Source organism: Myotis myotis, unplaced genomic scaffold (assembly GCF_014108235.1).
Source record: "Myotis myotis isolate mMyoMyo1 unplaced genomic scaffold, mMyoMyo1.p scaffold_m19_p_15, whole genome shotgun sequence".
Lineage (NCBI taxonomy): Eukaryota > Metazoa > Chordata > Mammalia > Chiroptera > Vespertilionidae > Myotis > Myotis myotis.
Window position 1 is genome coordinate 49507699 of NW_023416319.1, and position 22122 is coordinate 49529820.

General features: G+C 49.6%; 1 protein-coding gene across 1 annotated transcript in view; it reads left to right on the forward strand.

The window, feature by feature from the left end:
* Nucleotides 1-22122, forward strand: part of SH2D4B (SH2 domain containing 4B) — a 71930-nt gene that overhangs the window by 26852 nt on the left and 22956 nt on the right. The window contains exons 4-6 of the mRNA XM_036337273.1: nt 2946-3093; nt 12587-12803; nt 17008-17132. Coding sequence (XP_036193166.1) covers nt 2946-3093; nt 12587-12803; nt 17008-17132 — 490 coding nt within the window. The remainder of the gene's footprint in view (nt 1-2945; nt 3094-12586; nt 12804-17007; nt 17133-22122) is intronic.

Below are 22122 nucleotides of genomic sequence, written 5' to 3' on the forward strand. Positions count from 1 at the left end.
TTCACTCTCAGCCTCCTCCTGATGGTCAGGCTCAGATCTCATCACCCTTTCTGAGAGGACGTCTGGTCATGCAGCCTACAGTGGCTGCCTGTTCTCTCACTCACCCTGTCTTAATTCTCTGCGCACTGCTCCCTCCAGGTGACTACATCCTCCCTCTGACCAGAATGAGGAGGGGAGCTGGAAGGGAAAGGTTTGGGGCTCAGCAGGTCAGACTGAGTGGAGAGAGCAGGGGAGGGGCAGCGTGGGAACAGGAGGATTAAGTCAAAGTCTGAGCTCCGAACAGTGGGACCTGCAGCCAGGGTTGCCCTTAGGGTTCACAGGGTCAGCAAATATTTTTTTTGTGGAGTCTTTTTCTTTAACAAATTAACAATTTGAGCCACACAAAGTCAGCCTCTTATATGATCCTGTGACAAAGATGCTGTGCTGGCCAGTAGGATTCATTTACTTGCTAGGCCACCATTCTGGAACCATGGCCTGAGCTCTGGGCCCCTAGATGACTCCACAAATATGAATTCTAGCTCCTTGGGGCATTTGGTTAACCCTTTGTATGGAGGAGAGGGTCAGAGAGCACTTTGTATGGAGGAGAGGGTCAGAGAGCCGGGACATGATCTGGGCGGGACATGATCTGGGCTTGGGACACCTTACCTGCTGCCCCTGCCCATCCTGGGAGGACTCTTTCTGGCCACTCCTGGTGAGACTTGGGGGGAAATTTGCATGAAAGGCACTTCAAAGCCTGGTGTTCCCATGAAGGGGTTCAGCCTGCTTGGGTCCGAGTGCTGTCCGGCTCACAGCCTGCCTCCACCACAGACTCCTGGAATGCTGGTTGTCAGACACCACCCAGCAGGACAGAGGGACGGGCACTGAATAACCTCAGAAAGGACCCCTAGATTCTTACGCTGGAGGGTTCCTCGGTGAGATGGCTGGTGCCTCACCCAGGATCCCAGAGTGAAGCTACCGCTGACGGAAGCGCTGCCCACACACTCCGAGTCTCCCATTCGGATCCTTGCTTTCTCTCTTGAATGGGGTCAGGGAACATCTGAGGAGACCCTTCCGCATGAATGACAGCAAATAAAACAAACTTTAAAAAAGACCCCAAAGGAAAATACAGAGGAAAAGACCTAAGTCAGAATATGGGGAAGGAAATACTCCAAAACCCGTAGAAATGGGCTATTGCACTCAGGAAACAAGTACGGGTACAACGAAGCAAAAAGGAACAACCAAAGAATCAGAAAGAGGCCTTGGGGATTACAAATGCAGTGGCTGAAATAAAACATTCAGTAGAAGGTTTGGAAGATAAAGTCAGTGAAATCAACCAGGGAACAGAACCAAAAAAGACAAGAGATGGAAAATAAGAGAGAAATGATAAGGCACTTAGAGGATCAACTCAAGAAGACCAGTTTTTGACGAATAGGAGATGTAGAAAGCAAAGAGAGAAATGAGAGAAGAAATTGTCCAAGAAACCCTAAGCCAAGATGTGTTAGACTGGGAGGACCTGAGACTGCAGGTGAAAGCACCTAAAATGCCCTCCCGAATCAATGAAAGACAATCCAAGCCAAGGCACCCCATTGAGGAAAGTTCAGGACATCCGCGATAAAAGGGAAAACCTCTCCTTACGCAGAAGAATGAGAATGCCAGTGGCAGTGCTGGGTGGAAGAAGACAAGAAGGTTCAGGCTTCCAAATTCTGCAGGAAGCAATTATTAATCAAATTCTCTGAGCTCAGCCAAGTTAGCAGTTATAGGTGAGGGGAGCATAGAGATGTTTTCAGACAAGACTCAGAAAGTGTCCCTTTGTAAATCCTTACTTGTGGAAGCTCTGTAAGCTCTGTTGCTGCCTAGTGAGGAAGTGGCCAAGAAAGAAAGCACAGAGCAAAAAGCAAGGGCTCCACCTCAGGGAGGCTGAGAGGTGGGTCCTGGTGGGGGGATGGACAGGAGACTTAGGCAGCAAGCGTTTGAGATGTGAGAAGAAGGTGAGATGGTGCCTGTGGCGGGGGTGTTCCTTGGAAAAAGATACCTGCTGTATCATCTGGTATAATAAAAAGCACTCGGTTAAACAGAGAAATATTTGAGAGCAGTTTGGGATTTCAGAGATCTACTTAGAAAGTTAGGAAATGTACTTCTTAGAATTGGTGGGAATATCACCCTATTTGGGTTTTCAGTGAGCCATGTTTACACTGCTTACTGCTTTAACCACAAATTGTGATGTATATTGTGTGGATGAGGGGAGGGAAAGTATGAGTGTGTCCCTGTTTGGGAAATATGAGTGCTACATACTCATGTACTAAAAAAGAAAGGCAGTAGTTAATGTCTAGAATCTATAAGTCAAGAATTGGCAGCATTATTCAGACAAACGTAAACACATGAAGGAACAGCGAAAACAACTGAAAACGGCGGCCTGAGGGCACGGACCAGGGTGGGGTCAGTTGGGATATGAAGTGGTTTGGAGAATTGCTGTGTTTTATAACAAGGTTTGGCTTATGATGCGTGTCTAACATACGTTATGTTACTTTGATGTAAACAAAGGTGGGGGAAAACACACACACGACCTTTTTGGAGCTTAAAAATGGGACAGAAATTGGAGATTTGGGGCCCCACACCTGCTCTCTCTTGGAGACACAGGGTGAAGACATGACCATGTCCTGCTCAGTGTCTCTAGGAAGACCAGATGGAAGTGTGGCCCAGGGCGGCCCAGCATCCTCTTATCTTTGCAGAAAGCTTGCGTTTACAAATTGTTCCACATATTTCAACCCATCTGACCTTACCACAGCTTGCTGAGGGTAACTATTGCCCTTTCTAGTTGCAGACGCTGAGACGGGAGTGGCCACGCTGGCCCACCCCACCCCACCCCACCCGGCTCAGCTGGCCCTGCTGCACAGTCACAGACGCCCTTCTCCTCCCCAGGAAGTGGCACTGTCACCTAACACTATTCTGTCCCCTGGACATTTTAGAGGAAAGAGGAAGAGGAGCGGAAGCGAGGGGAAGAGCAGATCCGCCGCCAGGAGGAGCAGAGGGCCAGGGAGCTGTACTGGACGCTGAAGCAGGCCCAACTGCAGAGCCAGGCCAGCGAGAAGGAGGAGCGCGAGTGGGAGGAGCAGTGTGAGTAGAGCTTGGTCCTCAGGGGCCAGACCCGCCTGCCTTCCCCACCCACCCCTCCCACTTGTTTATTTGCTCAGCCTCAGTCCAGTTACTCACTCAGCCAGAGGTCTTACCCAGGCCAACGCGGTGCCTGTCCTGCTAAGGAGAGAGGAAAAGGGCTGGCCCTCAAGGAGCTTGCATGCCCTAGGAGGATTTCTTGCTCTGAAACAGAAAACCCTGTACTTTCTGAATTACCCATAATTCCCTGGCTCTGTGCTCAGTCCTGGGGACCCAGAGATGAGGGATCAGGGTGTTATCTCGGAGGCAGACACGCAGGCTAAGGGCTCTGAGGGAGTGTCCTGTGCAGCACTGTAAAGTGAAGCTTGATGGTGGTGTAGGAATAGCTGAGGCAGAGGCCGGAGAGGACGCTGTAGAGGGGGTAGCCAGCATGTGTGACAGCATAAAGGCATGTGGTGTGCTGAGGCAGTGGGAACTGTCTGGGGCGGGTATGCAGCTTGGAGAGTGTTGGGTGCTGAGAAGGTAGATGGGACAGGGAGGTGGGGTCAGGATGGAGGTGGTGTTTGATGTGCACATGGGCTTGCTGCAGTCAGGGCTGGTGGGACCTGCAGACACGGAAATGACTGTCTTGCAGGGAGAAGTTTTTACTCCCGGTTCCTAGAAACAGAGGGATTGCCACCCAGGGCCACACAGGGAAGGCCAAGGGTTGGTCAGGAGGCAGAGGGAGTGAAGGGAAATGTGGGCAAGAGCCTGTGTGTGGATTCCGTGGGAAGGGAGAGGAAAGGCAAGCAGGCTTAGGCTTGGCTGGTTTAAATAGTTTCTGCAGGCTTTGGGATAAGGAGCTGTCTCCAGTGGCTGATACCTGGCCCTGGGGGTAATATTAGGGCAGATGGATCGTGACCCAGAGTGTAAGAACTAGCTACAGGAAGTGGTGGGGGTTGGTTTGCATGTGGAAGGCACACCTGTAAGCCAGTCCTTTATAATCCTTAGGAACTGGCTGTCTCTGGGAGGGGTGGTCCCAGATGTCAAACATAGAAATACAGAGAATAGAAGGCATGTTACACAGGTGCGCAGTGGGAATCTTCTAAAAGTGAGTGTTGTGACTGAGGCTGGGTGTGGGAATGAGAGGGGAGGTGGCTGCAGTGGTGCACTTCAGAGACCACTGAACCACGGCCTCAGAAGGGGGAACGAAGATGGGAGGTGACGTCTGCTCCTAGGCCTCTGGTCCTCAGCCTTTCTTAACCATACGTCAGATTCATCACACAGACTTTAAAAAAACATCCCTTTAAAGTGTACAATTCAGTGGGTCACAGTCTACTTACACAGTTGTGCAACCATCACTGTTATCTAATTCCAGAGCATTCTCATTGCCACAAAAAGATGCTCTGTACCCACTGGTTACTCCTCCTGCCACACCCAGGGAAACCACACATCTACCACGAATCTAATTTCTGTCCCTCTGGGTTTGTCTATTTTGGATAGCCTATATAATAAAAGCCTAATATGCTAAGTATCTGGTCGTCCAGTCATCCATTCAACCAATTAAAGCATAATATGCTAATGACATGCTAAGGCTGCTTAACTGCTCACTATCACGTGCACTAACCACCATGGGGTAGACAGTTGACCAGTCACTATAATGTGCACTGACCACTAGGGGGTAGATGTTCCGACTGGTATGTTAGCTTGCTGCTGAGGTCTGACCGATTGGGACTGAGAGAGATGGGCCGGACATGCCCTGGAGCCCTCCCGTGGTCCCTCCCCAACTGGCCAACCTCCCGCATCCCTCCCTGGTCCCAATCGTGCACCAGTGGGTGTCTGTGCCCTCTCAAAATCTGGGACCCCTTGGGGGATGTTGGAGAGCCAGTTTCTACCCGATCCTGCAGGCCAGGCTGAGGGACACCACTGGTGCACAAATTCATGCACCAGGCCTCTAGTTTCATATAAATAGAATCATATATTACGTGGTCTTTTGTGTCTGATTTCTTTCATTTAGCAAATGTTCAGGGTCCACCATGTTATATCGACTTGCAATTTTTTTTCTTGTATTGTCTCTATTTGGCTTTGATATGAGAATAATACTGGCCTCCTAAAATGAATTTGGAAGAGTTTGAGAAGCACATTTATATGTGCAGTAGAAATGATCAGTAAAGCAATATGGTCCTGACTTTTCTTTCTTGGGAGATTTTTGATTACCGATTCAACTTTCTTACTAGTAATTATCCTGTTCAGATCTTTTATTTCTTAACGATTCAGTCTTGATAGGTTGTATCTGTCTAGAAATTTATCCATTTCTTCTAGGTTTTCTAATTTGATGGTGAATATTCATAGTTGTTTCTTATGATCCTTAATATTTTTATGGTATCAGTTGTTTCCTCTTTCATTTCTGATTTTATTTATTTGTTGTCTCTTTTTTCCCCCTTAGTCTGACTGAAAGCTTTTCATTTTGATTCATCTTTTCAAAAAACCAGTTCTTAGTTTTATTGATCTTTTCTATTGTTTTTCGAGTGTATAGCTCATTTCTGCTCTGATTTTATTCTTTTCTTCCTTCCGATAACTTTGAACTCAGTTTGTTCTTCTTCTAGTTCTTTAAGGTGCCAAGTTAGGTTGATAGAGATCTTTTCTTCTTAGAATAACTTTTTCTGCATTCCATGTTTTGATATATTATGTTTCCATTTTCATTAATTTCAAGATTTTTTTATTTCCTTTTTGACTTCTTTGACCATTTCTTGTTCAGAAGTGTGTTGTTTAATTTCCACATATTTTTGAATTATTCAGTATTCTTCCTATTCCTGATTTTTAGGTTCACACTATTGTGGTCAGAAAATATATTTGATATGATTCCAATCTTTTTAAAAATTTTAAGACTTATTTTGGAACCTAACCTATGACCTATCCTGGAGAATGTTCCACGTGAGTTTGAGAAGAATGCATATTCTGCTACTGTTGAATGAAATATTTTGTGCATGTCTGTTGGTTCATTTGGTCTTAAGTGAAGTCATAGCCAATGTTTTCTTATTGATTTTTCTGATTGAACAATCTATTCATTATTAAAAGTGGGTATTGGCATCACCTATTATTATTGTGTTGCTGATTATTTCTCCCTTCGTAATCAGCAGTGCAATAATCCTGAGATAATATTTACTTTATATATTTAATTGGCATATATATTTATGATTGTTATATCTTCTTAATGAATTGACCCCCTTATCATCATATAATGATCTTCTTTCCTCTTGTTACCATTTTCTTAAAATATATTTTTATTGATTTTAGAGAGGAAGGGAGAGGGGAGAGAAAGATAGAAACATCAACAATAAGAGAGAATCATTGATTGGCTGCCTGTTGCATGCCCCCCCACGGGGGATCAAGCCTGCAACCCAGGCATGTGCCCTTGACCGGAATAGAACCAAAGAACCCTCAGTCCGCAAGCCAATGCTCCATCCACTGAGCCAAACCAGCCAGGGCCTCACCATTTTTGGCTTCATGTTTATTTTGTCTGATACAAGTTCAGCTACCCCTGCTTTCTTTTTATTTCCACTTGCATGGGATATCTTTTTCCATCAAGAAAGGTGAGCATTTGGAAAGGCCTGTGGAGGAAATGACATTTGGTTTGGGAAAAGTGGGGAGGCAAAGAAGGCAGGGAAGGGCATTATAGCAGAGGGAACAGCACCAAACAAAAACAAGGTCATTGTGTGTATAGGAAATGGCACATGTTTTAATGTGGCTGCAGCCTGAAGTGCAATGATGAAAATGAGGCTGGAAAGATAAGATGGTCAAGAGCTAAGAATAATTCATTCATTTAAATTCAGAATAGAAGGGAAAGAAGGGCAGAGGTTGTACTAAAAAATAATGGACAATTACAAGTGGAGTCACATGAGGCTACGATGGTGGGGGAAGGAGATCCGGACTGGCAGTCGGATCCTCGCTCTGCCCGTTACTAGCGTGACTGTGGGCAAGTTCTTGCTCAGTTTCTCAGTGTCTTCATTGGTAAATGGGGGTCATCATTTTGAGTTGAGCTTGTTGAGAGGGTGAAATGCGAGGGAAGAAACCAAGGTGCTTTCTAAGTTGTTTCTCTTGAAGTGTTTCCCTTTTTGTAGCTATCGACGAGATGGAAAGTTTATGGGCGGGGCTGCTGTTTCCTTGGGATGGGGAATGGAAATCATCTGGCCCGAGCGCTGCCTGATTGCTAATTAATGTGCTGCGTGGCAAGAGAAAGTGGAAAAACCTCCAAAAACCGGAGGGAAGACATGGTAATACAGGTCCCACGATTTTGATTCCTCATTTTATGCTTTCTTAAAGAACGGTGAGCTAACTCTGGAGCCTGCCATTCAAATTCAGCAAAGCCATTCTGCACTCAATTAATTTAATATGAGAGCTATAGTAGGCCATTAATCTACTGGGAGCAGCAGTTTTTGATAAAAAAACCTAAATTAAATTCTTCAAGTTAGAAAAAAAAGGGCATTGTTCCCTTTCGTATCACTTGAATACAGACTTAGTTATTCAGTTCAGACAGCAGAGCAGACTCTGGCTTCTGAGAAGCAGAAATTCATTTAATTATTTCTCAACTGTGAACTTATTGGAGTGGGGAGTTCAGTAACGTCTAGTTGCTCAGAGACTTAGAGATGAGCCAGGATGACTTGGTTAGTGATATTATTTACAAAAATCGGCACTGTATTATTGTGTGCTTTTTTTTTTTTTTTAAATATATTTTATTGATTTTTTACAGAGAGGAAGGGAGAGAGATAGAGAGTTAGAAACATCGATGAGAGAGAAACATCGATCAGCTGCCTCCTGCACATCTCCCACTGGGGATGTGCCCGCAACCCAGGTACATGCCCTTGACCGGAATCGAACCTGGGACCTTTCAGTCCGCAGGCCGACGCTCTATCCACTGAGCCAAACCGGTTTCGGCTATTGTGTGCTTTTAAAAAAATATATTTTTATTGATTTTAGGGAAGAAGGGAGAGGGAGAGAGAGATAGAAACATCAGTGATGAGAATCATTGATCAGCTGCCTCCTGTACCTTCCCCACTGGGGACTGAGCCTGCAACCTGGAATCAAACCATGACCTCCGGGTTCATAGGTCAATGCTCAACCACGGAACCACGCACTGTATTGTTAACCCCTTCCCTTCCTCCTTGAACTGTGTGGTTCTGGCTGTGGCTCCTCACCCACAGCTGCACTCCAGTCGCCTCACCCCCACTGGCATCGTCAGAGCTGAGTGAGGACACGTGCCCAGGCCCAGCACAGAGGCCAGTGATATGGGCTCCACTCTTTTCCCTCCGAGAAAGGAGTGTGCTGTGGAATCTGGGTTAAAAGTCAGTGATTCTAACATGCCATTTGCTGAGACAGGGGACTGTGGAGATGCCGTGTGGTCTGGAGATGGGTGGGGGCAGAGCAGAATTCAGGGCTGGAGGGAAAGCTGAAGGATTCCACAGGAGAAGGGCTTTTTCTACCCACTGACAGGATGGGCGATCGTGCCCTTCTCCTTCGACACAACCCATGCAAACTGCTCCTAAACTTGATGCCACAAAGTAGCCACTCAGTACACTGGGCTGGGTAAATGTGCACGCCCTGCCCGAATGTGTCATTAACAGCGTGGGACACCCTGCCTCTCGCAATGACGAGCCTGGTTGTGTCTCTGAGCTCTGTAACTGCTCACAGAGACGCTGGCGAGAGGAAACCCACTCCGTCGTCTCCTCCGTGTTGGGGAACCGAGCAGGAGCTGTGGGCAGATGAGGACATGAGTCCGGGACCGCCGGGCAGATGAGGACAGCCCTTGGATGAAGGGTGCCGAGACCCAGCGGCGTGCACACTTGTCCTAGGCTAGACAGTTAGGAGCCACGCCAGGCACAATGCTCCCCTCCCCAGCCCCCGCCTTCCTCCGCCCTCCTCCGCCCTCCTCCCCAGCCAGAGGCGGCTGAAATTCCCAGGTCTGATATGGGTGAGGGTGACCCCAAACACTGTGAGATTTGGGTTTTCTTACTGAGCAGGAGGGTCCAACTGGCAATCCTGGAGAGCCAGGTCCCAGTTCTGAGGACGTGCCCTCAGGCCAGACAGGCGTGGGTGCATCTCTGACAGGAGGGCAGAGCTGGAAGGGACCTCTCCTTCTCGCCTGCGGGACAGGCCTGTGGGAGCCCTCGGGCCGGGTGAGGGCTGTGGGAGGAGGCAGATGGCTTGGTGTGAGCCCTCACAGACACAGCGGGTCCTCGGGGCAGGAGGACAACCCAATCCTTGCTGGCTCAGGGCAGACGCTGCCGTGGCTGCTCCCAGGGTGTCTTCTACTGCTAGTTTGCTGTTGTCGCTGGGTTAGATGAAAAGCACTCCATGCATTCTGGCTTCTCACAGCAGATTCATGGGATACAGGCCAAATCCTTCCCTGATCCTGAGCAGGAACTAAAAGCAACCTTTTAAGGTTTTGAGTGTAATTTAAGGGAAGCTAGTTACAAATGGTCACAGGACAGATTCCACCTGATGGACGGGCAAGGGTGCCCCCTCCTGGACGGGCCAAGACTGTTCATGGCTTTGTTGTGGACTTCGCAATGCCAGGGCTAATGAAAATAAAAATTTTAGTTAACTTACCATGGTGCTTACTGATTCAAAGTGGCTTATGTTATTAGCTCTCCTTACCCTCATAACAACTTATGAAATAGTGACTGTTATCATCTCCATTTTCCTTATGAGGAAATGGAGGCCCAGGGTGATTAAGTGACTCGTTCAGTGTCACGCAGCTGGTAAATGGTGATGGGATCTGCACCCGGGCAGCTGGCCCCACACCTTGGGAGACTTGGGCTCAGGTGCCTGATTTAATAAGAGGTTGCTTTTCCGAAGCCTTTCGTAGTGTTTCTGTGAGTTTCATTTAGTCTTTATAACAACTCAATGAGGCAGACATCCATGTCATTCTCATTTGACAGAGGGGCAACCTGAGGCCCGGAGACACTCTTAGGGAAGCTGTGGAATGTTGGTGAGGATGAGGAGGAAAGGAAACCCTTGTGCACTGCTGGGGGGAATGCGAATTGGTTCAACCACTATAGCAAACAGTATGGAGGTTCTTCAAAAAAAAGTTAAAACTACTATATGGTCCAGCAATGTTCTGGGTATATAACCAAAGGAAACGAAAACAGGATATTTAAAAGATATCTGCACCCACATGCTCATTGAACATTATTCACAATAGCCAAGATAGGAAAACAACCCCAGTATCCAACAGTGGATGAATAGAGAGAGAAGATGTGGAACACACACACACACACACACACACACACACACACACACACACACACAATGTAATATTATTCATCCATGAGAAAGAAGGAAATCTTGCCATTTGTAACAATATGGTTGGACCTTGAGTAAGATAAATCAGACAGAGGAAGACAAATACTGTATGTTCTCATGGATATGAGGAGTATAAAAAAACCTAACTCATAGCAACAGAGAGTAGAATAGTGGTTCCCAGAGGCTGGAGGTGATGGTGGTGGAACTGGGGAGACGTTGGTCAGAAGATGCAAACTTGCAGTTAAAAGATGGGTAAGTTTTTGCCTGGCCGGTGTGGCTTAGCGGTTGAGCATCCAGCTACAAACCAAGAAGCCATAGTTCCAGGAGGTCACGGTTCGATTCCGGTCAGGGGCACATGCCTGGGTTGCCAGCTTGATCCCTAGTGGGGGCCGTGCAGGAGGCAGCCAATCAGTGATTCTCATCATTGACGTTTCTATTTTTCTCTCCCTCTCCCTTCTTCTCTGAAATCTATAAAAATATTTTTTAAAAAAGATGGCTACGTTTTGGAGATCCAGTGCACAGCATAGAATTATAGTGAACAATACTGTATTCTATACTGGAAAGTTGCTAAGAGGCTGGATCTGAAATGTTCTCATCACAAAAATGAAATGATAATCATGGGATGTGATGGAGGTGTTAGCTAATGCTACGGTGGCAATCATTAAATTATGTAAATGTATCTAACCAACACATGTACACCTTAAACTGACACAATGTTATATGTCAATCATATCTCAAAAAGGGGGGAATGTATAGAGAGAGAGAGAGAGAGAGAGAGAGAGAGAGAGAGAGAGAGAGAGAGAGAGAAGAAGAAGAAGGAGGAGGAGGAGGAGGAGGAGGAGGAGGAGGAGGAGGAGGAGGAGGAGGAGAAGGAGGAGGAGAAGGAGAAGGAGAAGGAGAAGGAGAAGGAGAAGGAGAAGGAGAAGGAGAAGGAGAAGGAGAAGGAGAAGGAGAAGGAGAAGGAGAAGGAGAAGGAGAAGGAGAAGGAGAAGGAGAAGAGGAGGAAAGCTGTCTGACTCTATGAACCCTTTGCCGTACTCTGGGCTGGTGGCAGGGTTGGCTTTGCCAAAGCCAAGGCAGAGTCCTGCTTCCTGCTGCAGCATCTCAGTGCCCTCAGGGCTGCTGCTGGCATCTCTGAGCTGCCCCGGCTGCCCATGCAGAACAGAGGAGACTTTGCAGAAGCGGGGCGTGGGAGCTTGGTGGGACCAGAGCACGGAGTATGGGAGGAGCTCAAAGACCTGGTGGGCTGGGGAAGAAAGTGGGTGCGTGGGACACCTCTGAAGGACCACGGGGTTTGCCCTGTATCCTGTACAGTGGGAGCCACTGAAGGCTTTAGAGGAAGAAGCGGTGGGATTAGCGCTGGGCGGGGGGAGGCTGGGTGTAGTCTCTGTGTGACCAATGACTCAGGGCCTGCCCTAGCTGAGTTCCTAGTCTGCGTAGACTTCCCTCTGCACCCTGTCTGTCTGTCTGTCTGTCTGAGTGCTGCTATCTCTCGGGGGCTGTAAACTCTCCGAGGTTACGGGCCCTTGGAGGACACACGTGTCTGTGTTCAGTTTGCAGCGTGGTGACTGCAGAGCCCATGACGGCCCTGGGCCCTGTCTGAGCCTCTCAGCACACGAATGGCAGACGTGACAGTGTCTCAGGATCAGGCACTTACAGGCACGCCCACTGGGCTCCGAAGCCTAGGTTTCCTCTCAGGGATGGCTTCACCCTCTTCTCTCTGGGAAACTCCCACCGACCTACCCCTGGGTGCCGGGACGTGTCTGCCATGAGCTAGTGCAGAGGAGGCATGCAGCCAGGGCTGGCACGGAGAACCCCGCAGTCAGAGTGGGTGATCACAGTGGTGTTTGCAGGTGCCGGCCGCTTTGCCAGGTGCCCTTGAAGCTGGGTGGGTGGGCGGCGGGAGTGAAGCTGCTCTGAGCAGGGCACTGCAGGAGGAGGTGCATATGGAGATGTAAATTTCCACCCCGAGGCTTCCTGCTCATTCTGGAACAGGGCCCAGGAACAGCCTGAGGCCTCTGAACTGAACTGTCATGAATGTCCTTACCCCCAGGGACAGGCTAGTTCAGGGCTGCTGGTTAGGGCTGGTGGCCTGCCATTCCCGGCTCTGGCTCTGGGCTTCCATGCAGCTGCGTGGGGAATCCCGTGGGTCCTGGCTGCTCAGTGTGTGGCCTGGGCTGCGGCTCTAGGACAACTGCTCTGTCTCCCTTTCCAGTGCGTCGGTCCAAGGCCGCTGACGAGGAGAGAAGGCGCCGAGCCCAGCGCGCCCGGGACGAGTACCGGCGGCTTTCGCTCCGTGCCATCCAGAAGGGCACCGTCGCTGGCCTCAGCTTCATGTTCCAAGAGCTTGGCCAGAGCCATGAGCAGGAGGCCAGACTCTACCACCACTTTCCGGGCCCGGAGCCGCTGCTGCCCCTCGCAGTGCCTGTCAGGTGGGTCTGGTGGGGATGGGGTCTTGGCAAGGGGGGTGCTGGCAGGGACAGGGCCTTGGATGGGGGCATGGGGCACTGGGGGTCCAGTCCTGGTTCTGCCTCCAACTTGCTGTGAAATTTGGGGTCATTTCCCCCCTGTGGGCCTCAGTGTCCCAGTCTGTGGAATGGGGCAGGAGGGGAAAAGGGGTGGGGGTTGGAGATTTCTAGTAACTCTGGAGTTCTGGGAGTCTTAACTTTTTTGGGGACTCGTAATCCTTTGAGAATCTAAAGGAAGCTGTGTACCCCTTCACTCCAAAATGTGCATGTATAAATAGTCCCAACAGTTTGCATGTAATTTCAAGCTCTTAAGGGTCCACAGATCTCAGGTTAAGAACAGGTGCTGTAAGACCTCAGATGGAGTAAAATGTTGCCCAGTGGCCTGGAACTCGGCTGGCTGCTTCTGTAACCACAGGCAGTGCTGGTGCATCCTGGGTTCTGGTAGCAGCTTTGCAGGTGAGCGTGGTGGGATGCAGGAGGCTCACACATGCTGGCGTCAGGGGAGGGACTTGGCGAAGGCACTTAGGGGACTGCCCATGATTGTCAGGACCGAGGGGGGGGGGGCAGAAGTGGCTGCCTGGAGCATTCTACCTTCTGCCCGTGCCCATCAGTCCCAGATTTGTGCCCCCATCACTACAGAGCCATTACCTCACCCAGTGAGGGCACCGAAGCTGGGCGTAAGTGCCTGCGGCTCCCTGAACCATAGCTCACCTGCAGAGTCCACTCCCCCAGGTGATGGGCTGCTGTCTGAACCACAGCTCACCTGCAGGGAGTCCACTCCCCCAGGTGATGGACAGCTCCCTGAGCCACAGCTCACCTGCAGGGAGTCCATCCCCCAGGTGATGGACAGCTCCCTGAATCACAGCTCACCTTCAGAGTCCACTCCCCCAGGTGATGGATGGCTGTCTGAACCACAGCTCACCTGCAGGGAGTCCTTCCCCCAGGTGATGGACGGCTGTCTGAACCACAGCTCACCTGCAGAGTCCACTCCCCCAGGTGATGGATGGCTGTCTGAGTTTTGCTTTAACTGGGATTTAGGATTGCTCATTCCCCGTGTCTCCCTCTCCCTGCAGGCTAGGGAGAGCTGACCATGTCTGAATTTCTTCCTTCCTATCCTTCTCTCCTTTTCCCTTCCTTGTCACTTATGTGATTCACAAACCAGGAAGTTAAAAAAGACATGGAGAAAAGACCGACTCCATCCTGTCCTCTTCTATTCAGTGCCCTCTCTGAATAGAAGGGAACTGCTGTTCTCAGTGTGTCTGCCATTTCCTTTTGCAGCTTCCAACATGAGAAGTCATATTCTCTCTCTCTCTCTCTTTCTCTCTCTCTCTCTCTCTTTGCATAAAACTTTGCATGTTCTACACAGGGTTCTGCATTATGGGTTTTTTCCCCCATTTATATTTTGGGGATCTTTTCATGTTAGTTCCTAACTATTTATTTTTATTTAGTTTTCTTTTTATAGTATAGTACAGTATTCCATTGCAAGGATGTGCTATAATTTACTTGTAAAATATCTACTAATGAAATTGGAGTTGTTTGAAATCTTTGGTTGTTCCCAACTGTGCCCTAATGCGTAACCTTGTAGACATTGATTTTATACACATACCACCATTATCTACAAGAGCGGCTCTCAGAGTGGGAGCATGGGTTAGGGCCTGTGCGCACTCACAGAGGTGAGCGTTACCGAGCCTGCTCCTCACAGGGGGTGCCAGTGAACCGTCACCCTGCAGCCTCGCCACAGTGCGGTGAAGCTCCTGCTCTGTGTGGGAAATGATGCTCACTGAAAGCTGGGAATTGATTTCTCTTCATGATGAGGTCAAGTATTTTGTCTCTGTTTAAGGACCACTGGTGTTTCCATATCTGACTCATCTTTCCTCCACCTGGGTTTTCTTGTGTTGGTATTTTTTCCTCATCCCCCATTTCTAAGAACTCTTTAAGTGTTAGGGAAGAGGATCCTTTTGTTTGTGATAAACACTTTTTTCCTCTTTGCCATTTGTCCTTTGCCTTTTGCTATGAAGTTTTCTGTCATGCGGGCATTGTTGATTTTTCTGATGAAGTTTTCTGTCATGCAGGAATTCTTGACTTTTACCAGGTCAGGCTGTCTTTCAAGTTTCCTGGCTTTGGAGACATAGCTACAAAAGCCTTCTTGGCATTTTCCCAGGAAAAGGATAATGTGTCATTTTAAAGGAAACGGATGATTTGTCCTGCAGGCCCACGTGATGGAGCTGCATGGGCCGTGGTGCAGCCGGCTCCAGGCTGGCTGCCATTGCTCTCAGTAGGGGAGCATCGGCTGCCATCAAGGGGGGCCAGGGGCCATGCAGATGGGGCGGCAGACCCAGTGCCCCGAGAGGCCCTGCATCAGCCTCCTGCCGTGGCTGCCCCAGGGGCCCAGTGCCCTGACTGCACTGTGCTCAGCGCTGATGCTTGGGCACACCCGGGTCTGGCTGTGCCGAGGGCAGACACGCTGTTGCTGGTGCAGGAGTCAGGCTTCTGGCCAGGTGACTTCCCACAGCACCATCCCAGCATCCCTGACCTGGCGAGTCTGCTCAGAACAGAGGGACAGGAGGGAACTCATCTTTCTTGCTGTTATTTATAGCCTCCTTTTGCCTTCTAAGGAACATGAGTCCTAGGAACCAGACACGTTTTTCCCTGGAGCAGTTATTTATTGCGGAACACGAGTGTGAAGGAAGAGGCTGGGGCAGGGCTGCCGTGTGCTTGTAATAAAGAGGCAGGGCCTCTGGGTTACTGGGGGGGGGACCCCAAAGTGTGGGTCAGCAGGAGAGAGCTGGTAGTGGGGGTGCAGAATTGCCCAGGGAGGCAGCGGGGGAAGGAGGGTGTTTTGGGAACAAACTCCACGGCTGGTGGCGGTAAGCCGTGCGATGGAACCTCACCAGCTGGCTTCCTTGTGACCCTTTCCTCACGTCACACTGTTCGCTGCTGTGTATGTGTGTAAGTGGATTCATTTGAGGGCAAGTGAACATATGACCTCATCCTGGGGTTTGCAAGGAAGTGCTGAACGCAGCATCTAAGTGTTAGCGCAGAGCAAATGCAGGACACATGAGGAGACAGCTTGTTTTATAAGAAACGATGACGACAGTGGTGAAGTCTAAATGCCAGCACTATCGGTGGGTGGCAGTGACAGAGTAAGAATTTCCCAGGTTGCTCAAGCCGGGCCAGAGGCTGCTCATCAGATGCTGTGCTCTCACGTAGATATCATCACACAGACCAGTGCACGTGGCCTTGCTACCTAGTCATTCAGCAGGTAGCTGGCGTGTGCCTGTTACGTGCCCTGTGTCGTCCAACTCTAACTGTGCTTCCAGTCGGTGTAGCTCCAATGTAACAGGGCTGTTTCGGCGGCCCAGCCTCCATATGCATTCAAGAACCACAGTTCAGACACAAACACATTAAAATTTTGGCTTGATTGTGAGAAAATATAAAAAATATGTAACTCGTGACTCATAAATTTTTCAAGTGCCTCTCTTCATCTCACGCTCACTATCTTCAGTCCCTCCCCAGACCCCCTTCAAATCTATCAGGTCAGCCAGCACAGTGCTCTGTCCCCCGTCCTCTGTCCCCCCAACTTTCCTCTGTCCTATCCTTTTTGTTTCTTGGTGGTGAATCTCAGCCACAGCCAGAGCCACAGCCAATTGGGGTTCTCGGTTTCTCTCTGTTCACTGTCCTGATTCTGCCACATGGAAGCAGGGAGCAGCTGGCGAAGGCAGGTGTCCCCTGAGAAGGCTGGGGAGGGGCCACGCTGAGGGACAGATGGGAATTCTCTTTAGTGGGGTGTGGGTGGGGGACAGAGGACACTCACATGTTTATCATTTTGCTCCTGTTACATTAGGGTCCTTCTTCTTGGACACTCACGCTCACACCTGGCCATCCTTGAGGGAAAATGTGCCTTTTCTTCCCCCAGACACCCTCGCCCGTCCTCTTTCCCACTCCCACCTGTGTGGCTCTTTTCAAAGCAAGTGATCACAGTGTTCTTTGGGGAACAAGAATCACAGCTGGTACATTAGAATCTGCAAAGTGTCTTCAAGTACCTGGCTCATTGCATCCTCTCCGCAGGTGTGAGTGTGGGCACCGTGCTTATTCATCCGCACAGTGGCCTCCCTCCCTCCGTCCCCTCCCTCCTGACTCTCCCACACTCCCTCTCTCTTCTCTGCAGGACTTGGGAGCGCCCTCTGCGTCCTGTCTCCAGAGAAATCATAGTCCGCTGGTTCAAGGAGGAGCAGCTGCCTCGCCAAGCTGGCTTCGAGAGGAACACCAAAGCTATCGCCCCCTGGTTCCATGGTAGGACAGCGCTGAGCCCCCCGCAGACACCTCCCACAGGCCCACCTCTCTCTGGGACTGGGAAGGAGGTCGGGAAGGGCTGTTGCAATCAGGGGAGTAAAGGACTCGCAACTGCTCGTTTCACTCTCCCACAAAGATGGGCCCGTCTCCCAGGGGCAAGGGTCAGCTCTCCTGGCCCCCTTGGGTGAGAGAGTGGACTGAGGTCCCCTTTCTGTCATTTACCTGCACATGGAGTGCGCTCAGCTCAAGGCACATGTTCTGATTTCCCCGGGGCATTTGCTGAAATACAGTGACCTTTCTCCAGGCCTTAGGGCTCCAAGGCCGATCTCTGAGCAGGAGCCCGGAGGCCGAGGCACCTGGGCACTGAATGTGCAGCCCTCTTTCTGCTGGGAAGGATCAACACAACTCTTGCCCACTGCTCTCACCTCACAGCCTCCTTGGCCACCCAGGCTCCTCAGAGGCACCCTCTCTACACTCACAAGACAGTGAGCTCTCAGGGGACCACGAGCTCCCAGTGGGCTGGGTTCGAGTCTTGTTGTCTGAGCCTGCATCCCTAGACCTGGCTGAGGCCTGGTGCACAGCAGGCTCCGAGCGAATGCTTGCTGAGTAAATGACAGAATGGCCGCACGAGGAGGTCGGAGTTATCCAAACATAGAACCTGAGAGCTGGGAGGCTCCTGGAAGTGTTTTGTTGCTTCATACAGATAAGAAGACAGGCCCGGAGAGGGGAAGACGTTTTTCTAAGGTCACAAAGAAACTTGTAAAGTCAAGTTCATGGCTCATGACCCAGTCCAGTGAGCTGAACAGGATTCGAACAGGGAAACAGGATTGTGATGCTAGCGGAGGCCTGCTACAGGGAAATAGGAAGGGCCGCTGGCCATCATCCCCTCTGCATCAGTCAGTGATTGCTGTGTAACAAATTACCTCCAAACTCAGTGGCTTAAAATAAATAAGCGTTCATTATTTATGAGTTTCTGAGTCAACTAGGCAGCTCTTCCGGGATGGGCCAGCCTCAGATGAGCTGAGCTGAGCTTGCTCATGTGTCACCAGACAGCTGTCAGGTCAACCGGGGCTGGCTTATCCAGGGTAGGCTCCGCTGACACAGCTCTTCTCTGCTCCGTGTGGTCTCTCACTGTCCAGGAGCCTGGCCAGACTGTCAGGTTCTCTGGATAAGTTGCATCTTGGCCTTGCTCCCTGAGTCTCCTTCCCTCATCAGTGTTGAGCCCAGGTTTGCCTGAGGACTCTGCTGGTCAGGATTGATCTCTCTTGCCATAATTAGCACCCGTCTGACCTTTATCTGCCTCTATTTCCCTTCTGCCGGCCTCCTGGAAGCTTGACTGGCCTCCACATTGCCCTGTATTTCCCCTGCATTTGTCTTGATTCCTGGCCAGCTTCCACGTGTCCTCAATCCCATCCAGATGGAGAGATGAACCCATTGTCACGGTAGGCACTGGAGACTCTGGGGTTTTGAGATTCTGGGAGGCCCACACAGGCAAGTTCGGGATGTGGCTCTAGCTCAGCGATGGCGGACCTATAACACGCGTGTCAGAGGTGACACGTGAACTCATTTTTTTGGTTGATTTTTCTTTGTTAAATGGCATTTAAATATATAAAATAAATATCAATAATATAAGTCTTTGTTTTACTATGGTTGCAAATATCAAAAAATTTCTATATGTGACACGGCACCAGAGTTAAGTTAGGGTTTTTCAAAATGCTGACACGCCGAGCTCAAAAGGTTTGCCATTACTGCTCTAGCTCCAGGAAAGGCAGCTGGAGTGATTAGAAGGAACCATGCAGGGGCGAGCAAGGCCATGTGCGCCTTCATTCCCACCTCCAGGAGCCCGAAGAGTTTGTGAACTATGAAGAGCAGACAGTAGACCCACTCTGCAGATGGGATGACTGAGATGTAGGACTGTTAAGGGATTGCCCAAGGACATGAAGGTCACAGAGCAGAGTGTCCTCACTGGTCTGTCTCTTTCATTCTGGCCCCTGTACAAGTCACTCTCTGCACAGCATCCTGAGACTCTTTTAACCAGAAACCAGGTCCTGGCACTCCCTGCTCATTACCACCCCCCCCACCCCCCGCTTCCCTCCACACCTGCAATGAACTTCCAACTGGATGCTGGGGCCCACGAGGTCCTGATGACTGGTCTGCTGCTGGCCTCATGCCATAATTCGTTCCTTGCTTTTGAAGCTCTGGCTTTTTCCTGTTCCTCAAACAAGCCATTTTCTTTCCCACCTCAAATCCTTTGCACTTGCTGTTTCCCTACCTTTTTGCATGCCTAACACATTCCCGTTTTTCATCTGAAATATCCCCTCTTCAGAGAGGCCTTTCCTGAACCCCTTACACAAAGCAGCCTTCACCAATTTCTCTCAATTCATTGTATTTATTTAATATTATTCACCCACTGGTATTTATCTCCTTATTTGCTTGATGTCAGTTCTCCTACTAATTGTAAGCCTGTGAAACTCAGGCCATTGTCCATCTTCCCTAAAGCCTGCCATAGGAAGTGTCCATGAGGATGGGTGAAGGCAGAAATGAAGGGCCAGAGTTGGGATGAGACTCCTGTCTTTCAGATTCCAAAGAACAGCCCTTGCTTCTCTGCACTGGACCCTGGTGGGTGTGTGAGTCCCCTCAGGGCCTGGTGAGTGAGGTTGAGCCAAGAGCAATCAGAAAACCCAGAGCCACATGTAAGAGGTTAGGCTAGCCTTCCTAGGTGCCATGTGCTCACTGGGGCCGGAGCCCTACCCATGCGTTAGCATCTCTGTATTCAACCCTCACCTCTGCTTTTCTTTTTAAAATTTATTTATTTATTTATTTATTTATTTATTTATTTATTTATTTATAAAATTAAATTTATTGGGGCCTAATAAGTGGCGATGGAAGATTTCACCTCTGCTTTTCATCTGCCCCTAAACAAGGGCAAGACAAACTCACTATCTTTCTCTGTTTCACTATTGTTGAGCTCTCCAACTCAATTCATGGTGTCCCCATGTGTCAGTCAGGTTCTGCATGGTTCTGCCACAGTAACAAAGAATCCCAAAGTCTCAGCGGCTTCCACCAACCCACAGGTTTCTTACCCATGTCACACACCCATTCGCTTGTGGAGTTTGATATGGGCCTCAGACTGAAGGAACTGCCTCTGTTGGAAATGCTAATGGTCCGTTGGAAACTCAAATGGTCTATTGGAAACTCGAATGGTCTATTGGAAACTCGAATGGTCTATTGGAAAGTCTAGTGGTCTCGTGGCAAAGGGAAAAGAGAGGCAAACCTCATGGCGGCTCCCAAGGCTTCTGCCTGGAACTGACATGTGCCATTGCTCCCAGGTTCCTTTGGCCAGAGCCAGCCTGGCACCTGTGGTGTGGGAGTAGAGTCTATTACATCCACCACCCGCTTTTAGACCCCTTCTTACTCCCTGGCCTCCACACATCCCAGGAGATGGAGTGGCTCTTTATGCTCAGAAAGAAGACGGTCCACTTTCCTAAGTGACTTAGCCACACTTCCCTGGAGCTGGTCCCGGATTCACTGCCTCTCACCTCTGTCCCATGACGTGTCCCTGTAGCCCTCAGAGCTCCTGCTTGAACCACGCATTCTTATACTCTTGAAAGCACAGCACTAGCATCTTAGGCACCAGTGTAGCGCAACTAAAAGTTCTGTGGGGTGGGGGCTGGCAGGACACAGGTTGCTCTGAGGCTTGAGGCAGACAATGGAGAAGGGAAGACAGAGGTGCTCACATTTATCTTTAGCTTTTTCTTTTTATCCTCACCTGCGGACATGCTTTTATTGATTTTTAGAGAGAGAAACATCAATGTGAGAGAGAAACATTGATTGCTGCCTCCCATATGCAACCTGACTGGGGATCAAACCCACAACCTTCCAGTGTATGGAATGATGCTCTAACCAACTGAGCCACCGGCCAGGGCTGTAGCTTTATTTCCTATCCTGATTTAAAAAAAAAAATACAGCTCCAAAAAAGCCCCAACAAGTTTTATATTGTCCCAGACCAAACAGACCATGATTTCAGCTTCGCAATTTATGTAAGTGATTTCATGTTCTTTTGGCAGCTCCACCATAAAGCGTTCAGGCAAGTTGCTAATATGTGGACTGGAGCTATTTAGTTTTCATTGCTCTGTGACAGGACGAAAGAGAAAGGCTCACATATGGAGGGTGGCCAACTCTCTCTGCTTGGCAAGGACTAAGTCATACTCTACGATGATATTCCTTCCTCAGTTTAGTGTCAACATGTTCTATATTTTATGGCTTGATGACACTAGTAAGCAGTAGTTATTTTTATATGTTACCTTTGCTCAGAAGCAAAAAGGTAGCAGCTTCATGTTGGATTCCCAGCTCTTTAAAGTAACTTCATTCAGACTGAAAATTCCAGAGTCTGGAACCACTGGTTCGGTCCGACTTCTTTCCCAGTGTGGGAATTCCCTGATAGCATTCCATTAGGACTCCTGTACTGATCCTTACGGAGAGGAAGCCACCAGCGGCTGTTGGGGAGTCTCTGCTGGAGGTTGGCTGGGGCTCTGCTCCCGCCTGGTGGTGGCTCTGCTCCACGCATCTCCCGGGACCAGGCGCTGCCAGGCGTGCTCTCCTCAGGGGCCAGGGGGCAAGTGGCTGCGGGCTAGACTCACGCAGTCTAGTCTTCGAAGCAGCACATGGTCTCTTTCACCCATGCCATTGTCACAGTATGTCACAGAGTTGAGGAGTGGGAAAATATATCCTGCTCCTTTAGTGTGAGGAACTGTAAAACCCTATGGCAAAGAGTGTGAAGCCAGAGAGGGGAGGAGAATTTGAACCAATAATGCACTCTGTCACAGTCCTAATATCAATGCTTCCCGCCCCCCGCGTCCCCCTCCCTCCATCCCGGGTAAACCATGCCTGTTTAATTTAGCTGGGTTTCAGATGCAGGGGACTTATATTTCCTTCCCGGCCCTCTCACCCAGTGGATGTGCTGTGGTGCAATGCAAAGAGCAGTGTGGAC